The sequence below is a fragment of the Acanthaster planci genome, linkage group LG03 (genome assembly GCF_054643075.1).
Source record: "Acanthaster planci isolate LZ-2023a linkage group LG03, COTS_SCS, whole genome shotgun sequence".
NCBI classification, from domain to species: Eukaryota; Metazoa; Echinodermata; class Asteroidea; order Valvatida; family Acanthasteridae; genus Acanthaster; species Acanthaster planci.
In genome coordinates this window covers 3,641,221-3,650,647 of record NC_141779.1, presented here as the reverse complement: position 1 = coordinate 3,650,647, position 9,427 = coordinate 3,641,221, and the positions used below count along the sequence as shown (strand labels likewise).

Sequence of the window (9,427 nt, the reverse complement as noted above, 5' to 3'; positions counted from 1 at the left end):
ATTGACTTAAGCTGAAATGTTCCAAAGATTATTTGCAATCACAACAACGGTGTAGAAAATACAAAACGACAATGCAAACACAACATAGAAACGAAGCATGAACTGTTGCCAGTTTTTATTTCTAATAATGTATTAACGTAGCGTATGATTGCATAATTATAAAAAGACAGATTTCGTGAACTCTGTCTTTTGTGAGTCTGTCTGGACTCAGTTCCGAACAAGAATTCTATACTATTAATCATTTTGATGCACAAAAATATACATGTTTCTATTCATGGTTGCAAAGTTTCAGAGAAAACTATCCATCTGTACTGCTTTATTAAGTAAAATGCTCACAATTCAAAATCCACTTGAAACAATCTCTCGAACTTTTCTGATTCTATTTCGAACAGAGTGGTATGTTAAGCATTAGAAGCTGAAGGAAGCAAATCTCACAAAATTTCATGCAAAACTGAACATGCAAAAATCTCACAGAAACAACTTGAGTAGTATTTCAAACCAAGTATGTCAAGCGTTAGAGACTAAGGCAAACAGATCTCTCAAAATATAGTATCATAAAAGTACAATAAAAGTATATTCTGACCATGAATACAACATTTAGCTATTAAGTGATAGACCTGAAAAAAATTTGTTTCGTAAGTAAAATATATTAACACATACAACAAAGTATAAAGTCCAATAATATTTTCAAACTGGGTCAACAGTTCAGAAAATCATATAGGCTAAGAAATCACCTTTAAAATTTTAGGAAAAACTAAGTTGATGCAATTACATTTTCCTGATACTTAGCTGAACGCCAAATATTTTGAATACTGCAACATTTTCTCACAAGTTGCTTTAAGAATATTTAAAAGAGTTGCATAAATTTCTCAAGCAAGACCTGCTTTAATTTCAGAGCCAAGAGTTGTTCTTTTCTGGACTAATACAAGCATATATAACATTCAAATGTAAATGTAAAAGTACTAAGTAATAAGTGACATAAAAATTCATTCTATGGGAAAAATCTAGTTATTGATTTGTTACATTAAGGAACCCAAAATTTCAGTTATAATGAGTTGTTCAATTTGTGTATGCCATGAAAATACTTAACATATGACCAGCCTATTTTTTTTCAAAACAAAGTAAATGTTAACAGGCTTTTGTTACGACAAAGAGTTAGTTTCCACGCAACTTATCAAACAAACCTCGATCAAAATGTACCTGCATTAAATGTAAATCAATTTATTTCTAAAAGCAATTCTAATCATTCAGTTTTTTTTCTGTGTTTCAAATTGATACAATTTATACCAAGCTTTTAATCACATTCTGAGTTTCCAATCCAACACCAATTAGTACATAAAAAAGATACATATATTTGTATACAATTCTCAAAAGTACTTGACTAAATATTTGGATATAGTTGGCAGACAATTTCATTGCCTGTTGAGGTTGCCGTAGATGATGACATTTCTACTTATTCAAACATTTCATTGTCGATCCTCAAGTCGTCATCATCAGGTCGATTGTTTCTCTTCATCACTACAGGAATTATTGAAAAGAACAAATAATGCAATTGAAATAAAGCTGAGCATCTGTCAAAATTGAAACGTAAGGGTCCGTGCAAAGCGATTATTTTACTACAACCAATAAAAAGCATCTTTCAGCTTCAATTGGCATGGATTTAAATTTGGGTTAGGCCTTTTTAAAAGGAATTTTAACAACTGTTTGGTTTTCATGTCTTTAAATTTAAATTTCCATATTCACGGGCAAACCTGGGGTCATTCCGCAGAGAAAACCCTACTGACATATTAATCTGTATTCCAAAAGCTGCTGTCATTTTTGTATTTTGAATTGCTTTTTTTTCTTTTCTTTGATACTGTTGTGAAAGTACGTAGCAACGAGTCAAGAAGTAACCCGTTCTCAGAAATGATGCGAATGGGCATAGTTTGGGTTTATAAACAAACCAGATAATCTGTAGACTGAACAGTGCTTTCCCCATTTTACATCACGGCTGTAGTGCCATCAATTGTCCAGAAAAGCTTGGATGATATTAAATATTCAAAGCAGTACACTTTTTCTTAAGTGAGAAAAAAAAATACCTGAAAATGTATGCTCCAAGGTTCTTAAGTCTGTACAGAGCTGACAATTTCTTTGGTGACTTGGTAACTCACTATAAATTGTAGCTCCATTTTGTTGGTAAACTGGTAAAACAATCTTGCGGTTCAGAAGTGCAATCAAAATGTTTAAGATGCAGACAAATATTTAGTTATAAAACACTGTAATTCACCCCGTGTGTCACAGAGGGGTGAATGCCTAAAAGTGGCAGTAGCGCTGGAAACATATTTCCATTATGGATTTATGGTTTCTGCTTAAAGTAACAGTCACGAAAAGTAGTGAACATGTCAGGAATTTGCATGATTTTCTTAAAAGAAGAAATTCTGATTACTCACTGGAGGATGAAGGGTGCTGATTGGGGTTCTGGATTGCCTTCAGAAGCACCTGGTGGATGAAGATGTACTGATCCTATGTGCAACAAAACCCCCATCAAGATACACAGTTAGACTCTGGTCAACTAACCAGCTCATGCATATTCACATTAATACATATTCATTTTGAAATATTCACATACGAGTTGCAACAAAACGTGAGTAGAAAAACTTAATTTATTGGATCACAAATGTTTTTTTGGGTTTTACGGGCTCTCTAAATTGATGCAGTTAGTACAAACTTTAAGTCAGATGTGATTAATACGTTTTCAAATGTATAAGTTGACAAAAATGGCTTTAATTGCTCCAAAATTTAAAAGAAGTCAAGTAAATCAAAGCATAGAACCGGAAAAAAGTGTGTTGGAATTATTCAATCGCATGATTGAAATATGTCTGGCAAAGTTTAATTCCCGTCCTGGCATTTTTTGCCAAATTGGTTCTAAGCCAATGAAAGGCCCTTTATTTTGTGTGACTGGATCTTCATCTGTTTGCATCATGTGGACTTGACTCTCCCCCAGTTTTTGTATGCAAGTGTTTAAATTCTTTTCAGAAGAGAGGTCACGTACGCAACTTGATGGGTGTCTTCTGACTATATCCGAGTCGTAAATTCAACAAGTGCATGTACGGTTGGGATTTATAGACCTACCTCGGTCTGCACCATGTAACATCGGCTCTCCCTCATGTTAGCCACAGTGCCATACACATCCAGGAATTGCTCTCCCTGGTCCAGGCTGCGCAGGAGGATGTCCAGGGTGACAAAGGTGCCAGAGCGACCCACACCGGCACTGTGATGAGGGTAGAACAAAAGGGGGACATTTTAAATCAGTGCTCGGCGCTTTAAACTTCTGGGGGTAATGTAAGACAGCATATGTTGATCTCGTTTTGCAATGAACACTATACATTTAGGAAAGGGATTCAACCAAACTCGTCCGAAGTTGGCAGAATTCGTTTTGCAATGAACACTATACATTTAGGAAGGGGTTTCAACCAAACCCGTCCGAAGTTGGCAGAATTGTCTGCTTCAAGACGTTCTTTATGTCCATCATCACTCATTTTAAAAAGTTTTTGAAGTCAGTTGTCACTTTGCTGTGCTTTTTAACGGTGATGCGTAATGATTTTCAAATCTTTTTAATCACTACCAGCACAATATTGTTTATCATCAGAATGTTATTGAGTTTTAATGCTGATTCATTATTTTAATCTAATTTTTAAGTTCTTTTTCTTTCAATACGCTATCTTTTACGCTATCTTTTACGCAATCTTTAATGCAATCTTTTACTTATTTTATGTATGTCTGCCGTATGCGTTTTGATGCAATTCAGCTATTGGCTGCTATGGTCAAACAATAAATTCAATTTTAAATTGAAGGACTCAAATTTAGGTAATATTTGACACAAAAACCATTATTATTTTATTTTTATTTTAAAATTTAAAATTTATTTTTATTTTGGTGAAACCTTGCCCAGGACAATGGCTATATATATTTCTGGTGCTTACCTGCAGTGCACCACTACAGGACCAGCGATCGATGTCTGCATCTCCTGGAATGTCCGGACAAAGAACAGCATCGGATCTGGTGTGGAAGGCACGCCGTGGTCTCCCCAGGAACGGAAGTGGTAATGGTGTAGCACCCTGGTCTCTCCGTTCTGAAAAGAGGACAACATGACCGTCTGAATTTCTTTCAAAAAGTCTCCGTTTCGTTTTTACTGCAAAGAAAGATGCACGTTAGTCGCGTGGTGGGAAGGAACTGGGCACATGGGGAATAACAGAACAGCATTGATGGCCGGGCATGGCATGGCAGACTGAGGGATATGGTGTTGTGGGGTAAGGCGGGGATTGGCAAGTGGAAAAGAATACACCTAGAGCAGGCTGGATTTGGCAGACGAGTGCCTGGATGGGACAGGATAGATTTGAGAAGGGTACTGTGGGTAGGGCAGATTTGGGGGGTGGGTCAGGGTGGGTTGGGGTCCTGTAGAATGGGACAGAATGCACTAGGGCAGAGTGGGTGAGCAGGAGAGGGAAAGGTTGAACAGGGCAGATATGGACAGGGCAGGGCAGGCTTGGGCATGGAAGAATAGGACGGGATAGGTTCTGACGGGGGATCTCCTGGTTGTCAGGAAGCCTACCTTCTCAAGTTCCAGTGTACGGATAGTCCAGGATGGTTTGGTGACTGTATTGATGTGAGTGACAGTCACGTCATTGAAGGTTAGCTGGCTGTTGTCATTCGGCCAGTACTGCTCAGACTTCACCTGATAATAAAAAGGGAGGATAAACAATGCTCCTGAACCGCAAGCAACTTCTCATGCTCGTGAAAATTAGTTGTAAAGTATTACCTGCTTGTTTAAAAACTAAACAGACACATTAATGACAGCTCTTAAGATGAATGTGCTCAGGAAATTCAGCTGATTGAGGATTTATTCCCAACACCAACAGAGATCTGTAAAAGCAGACCTGCCAACATGCCGTACTCCTTCCTGAGGTCAGGCATTACCCCACACAATAGATTGAAAATTTGAATGAACTGAAGGCTCATTTAAATACCTTTTAATCGATTGTGTGGTGATGCCTGATCTCAGGAAGGAGTACGGCTAGGTCGGCAGTTGTGTAAAAGTGCTTTCTCAACCAAAGCTCCCCGACTAAATCTTTTGAGTCGTCATTCAAACAAGTGCAAGATAAAACAGCTACAAGTAGCATTTAAGTACATCACTATTAACTCCAACTCCCTAGAGTGTGTGAAAAATTCCATCAGAATTGGAGAACTGAGGACTGTTCAGGTTTTAACGGTACTCCTTGTTTGCTATTCGCTACCTGTGACTCTCAGACTTGCAAATTTTTTCCCACATATTCTTGATTTACTGCTTTCAGTTCATTTCCTTTTTCATTCTATTGATGACCACTTTCGTGTTCAACAGTCTTTCTATTCAACGGTTTTTGCCAACTATTTGTAGTCACTGCTTCGTTTCTTTACTACTCCATATTGACTCTTGTCACTTACCCTGGCGTTCTCCACCAGATTGGTTACCATGACGATAGCAGCTGTCTGCTGCTCCCACACCATCTGCCAGAAGTCACCGACAGTGTTTGGCAGGGGGCCCTGGGTGGCTATGTACTCGTTGTCTTTGTTCAGTCCCTGTGTTAGTGATGTAGGGTGGAAATCAAATTCATGCATGAATAACAATTTGAGGTCAAATTTCATCACTGGAAAGGTCAGAAGTCGCTCGTCATTGAGGCCGTGGCTGTGATTATATTGCCAGCTGGTTAAGGGATTGAATCATTTACTTTTGACTGAGGCTGATGCTCCATTTTCAAGAATTCTGACTCTTTGAGTTACCTCTTTGACCAGTATTTGGCTGTGCTGTGACACTCTCTGAAAATACCATTACATGCAGAAATTACAATGAATGATTACACAAAGACATTAAGGAGTGGAACTTTAAATCCATGGGGCCTAGGAACACATGAGATGAAAGGGAGGCTGCACTGGCAAACTTCAATCTCATTTAGGAGAGGTGGATCTGGCAAGCTCCAACCACGTGAAAGGGATTCTGTCACGAAAGAATCACAGTGTACCAACCAATCGGGCCTCTGAGCCTTTGCTTTAACCACTTCGGGCCGGGGCATTTTTCAACGTTGAGGATGCTGGGCCGGCATGACTATCATTTTTTCCATTTTCAAAATCCTTCAACAATTCATCACTCCATTTAACAGTCGTTTATAGCCACACAGAGTAATCTTCAGGCACTACTCTAAGTTGACAGGTGACCTTCATTGACGCCCAAATATTTCAGCCCGGCCTGCAGCCTTGTAAACAGAGCCCAGATTGTGCGGTGTTATACAACTGTCTTTTGTTCACAAACCTGGCTCAGTGCACTGCTGACCTCTTTTCAATAGGGGCCAGATTAGCGTGCAGCGGTGCTGTGTGGCTCATCGCTGCGGTGGTGGAGAGTTTTTGTCCCCGGTGGTAATCCGCTTGCTCTAAATACCCCCATACCCTGGTATACGGTTTCAAAATAACGCTGGATTATCACCACATTTGAGAGTGAAAAATGCCGGTCATGCCCAGCAGCCTGGTCTTTTGTTCGGAGTACGGTCTTTTGTTACAGGGCCCTGTTTCCTTTTTCCGAGTTCGGAGACCCCAGCTGCACATATAAACCATACGGCTCCGATTTCGGAGTCCCCGGCTGGTAGTGGTTAAAAACGCAGCTTCACTTTTATTTCAAAATGCAAATGCCTGCAAAGGGATGAAGGGGGTTAACCACGGAACCTGTGACTTACACTCAAGAAGCTTGCATTGATGTAGTCTGAACCGTCCATGGAGTTCTGCACCTGCACGCGATGATTGTCATCTGGAAAATGACAGTTTGACCAAAGATGAGTCAGGTAACGTTCTAGCAGGTATTTGGGACAAAACATGAATTGAATCTTCAACAACTAACTTGATATACAACATGGTAACAAGATTCCCTCCAATCGGTTAATCTCTGTTTGATGACATGTTGTTTGAGGACTCTGTTGCGTAATTTATGCCGTTTGCTGTGTTCATGAATAGGTTTCATCCCATTTGTCGAGCCCCTGATAGGTGGTGTGAGGTCGAGACCCCTTACGATCACCACGAGACCATCTAACAAGACATCCAGTCCAAATTCATGTCACAGGCTATCCAAATTAACTGCGCCAAAAGCATTCTTTTGTCGCCGTTCACCCTGTTACTTTGGACTGGTCTTGTGTTTCAACTACCACACTGCGGTTACGTACTCGGCAGGATGTTGCGATAGCGATTCTTGGCCATGTTCTCAGGATACTTGGACACCTTGCGGCTTTCGCTGGCTCCTTTACTCTGCAGAGACTGTGAGGAATATGGCAAACAGAAGAATGTGAAAAATCAAGGGAAGAGTCATGATAAACTAAGGGGCCAAAACCTAAAACCTGATAAGAATGAGATATCTTGCTCTCAATTTGAGGTCTCCATATTGCTATGAACATCAAATTCCCTTCAAATAATTTTAATAGTAAAAAGGGACAAAACTATTTTAAAACCAATTTGAAAATCCCCATTCAGTTTCCAACTGTTTCCGACCATTTCACCACAACGCAGTGTGAAATGGAGAGATGTCTTACCGCATATTCCTGACTGAAGAGCTTGTTGTTATTGGCTGACAGTCGGGCCACGTGCTGAGCAAAACGATTCACCGCAATAGGCCTGGATGTTGACAGGAGACAAAAAGAGGGAACAGTGCGCTAGCAAGTTGCCACAAATTAAGCCAATTTCGTCAAGCATAACATCAGCAAATCCAAAAACAGTCCAAGAAATAGCAGCAGGTTGGGCACAAGTGATAATTCCCCGACATCCCATTTACCCCCACAAATTTGGTCCCTGAAATGTTGATTGAACCAAGCCAGTGGTGTGTTTGAGATGCTTTATGCCCCTCACCTGTGCACTTGACTGCAATTTACTGCTTCTATTAATTATTTACAAGTTTTGAATCAAGCTAAGGATTCATTAAGCTTGTGTCCTCGAGCAAGGTACATTGCAGCAATTGCTATTCTTTGTATGTAAATGGTTTGAACCCAGCCAAGGGTTTAATGAGATTGAATCCCTAAGCAAGGTACAATGCTGATATTGCTTCTCTACAAGTGGCTGGTTTGAACCACGGAAAGGGTTCAGTAAGCTTGTACTACTCCGCAAGGTAAACTGGTTCAATTTCTTCTTGATACCATGTGTGTGCTTGAGAGTTTGTAGCACAAAGTCAGGAAGCTGAAAAGAATTCATTCCCTCTCAGTTAAGTTCCACTTGGGGTTACAACACACCCCTCCAACTTCAGTGACCACAAGCCCCGCCCATCATTTTACCCATCCTGTAGTGCATGGGTTTTGGTTTTTAATCGCCTGCATACCTGCTGGTGGTACTCTGCATGACTGTGGTCATCTCGTATGGATTCTCTTTCGCCTGGGCTGGGACTGGTTCTTCTGGCTGGACCACTTGTACAAGGGCAGTCTTGTCCTCATACATGGAATTCCTCGAGGGATTGCCACAGCTGCAAGGAAAAAAAATTCCATTTTTTTAAAGAGCTTTTCCATACCTTCGTTTCAGCTCTAGGTTCAGAAGATTTCACATCCTCAGACAAGGAGAACTTTACATTAATTTACGACTATATACTTCACGATCATTAAACACTTTGATAGGAGTCTTTTCATTTAAGTTTGGCTTGAAGGGCTTCAGAGTAATTCTTAAGGCAGCAGAGAAACCACAAAGGGAAACACAGCCAATGGCCAATGCGCCTCAAGCAGAAGCACCACTCCATCGGTTAAAAAGAGCACTGGTTGGGAATATTCGTTTTGTTGGTAGCTATGTAACTGCAATGCTTGTGTTTCCTAGTCAATCATGAACCATTTATGTGCAGTTACTGCCAAAGGAGCCTCCATTGCTGAGGATAATCGCGCCCTCTCTTGGTCGAACTCGGGACCCACTGCGCTCCAAAATTAAGCGAAGAAAACAAAGTAAAACTTCACTTAACAAAAAATTGACCCAAAGTGGCAATAAATTACCATCCTCTCCAAACGCAGCAGAAGACGATGAGGATGAGCAGGGTGATGATTATCAGAGCAATCAGTGGATAGATGAACCACATAACATCAAAACCTGGAACGAGAAGGTAATAACAAGCTGATCATTTAGCATGTGTGTTTCTGATACTGAGATGACTACGGTTGACAATACAATTCGATGCAATGGTAATGCATAACACGTATCCTGTCTGTTTCTATAGGTTCAGTTCGGAAATAGGAAAGAGGGCTCTATCCACCCCAAACTGAAGTGCACCCCCAATCGGCAAAAAGAAAGACAGGTGGTTACAAACAGGTTTTTGCACGCATTCTGCGTGTACGCAAAGACCATACCTGCCTGAGTTAATTAGTTACACGTACTCAGCGTGCTCCGCATCAAACGCGCATGTACTTGCGTG

At 40.4% G+C, this 9,427-nt stretch overlaps 1 protein-coding gene across 1 annotated transcript in view; it reads right to left on the bottom strand.

Annotated features, from left to right (window-relative positions):
* Positions 1–85: 85 nt before the first annotated feature.
* LOC110986122 (uncharacterized) overlaps positions 86–9,427 on the bottom strand; it is a 132,065-nt gene continuing 122,723 nt past the window's right edge. The window contains exons 127-137 of the mRNA XM_087133985.1: positions 9,012–9,105; positions 8,360–8,500; positions 7,584–7,665; positions 7,221–7,311; positions 6,741–6,811; positions 5,461–5,595; positions 4,592–4,714; positions 3,963–4,111; positions 3,112–3,250; positions 2,430–2,502; positions 86–1,518 (exon numbers count right to left, since the gene is read on the bottom strand). Of these exons, the coding sequence (XP_086990111.1) occupies positions 1,454–1,518; positions 2,430–2,502; positions 3,112–3,250; positions 3,963–4,111; positions 4,592–4,714; positions 5,461–5,595; positions 6,741–6,811; positions 7,221–7,311; positions 7,584–7,665; positions 8,360–8,500; positions 9,012–9,105 (1,163 nt within the window). The 3' untranslated portion in view covers positions 86–1,453. The remainder of the gene's footprint in view (positions 1,519–2,429; positions 2,503–3,111; positions 3,251–3,962; positions 4,112–4,591; positions 4,715–5,460; positions 5,596–6,740; positions 6,812–7,220; positions 7,312–7,583; positions 7,666–8,359; positions 8,501–9,011; positions 9,106–9,427) is intronic.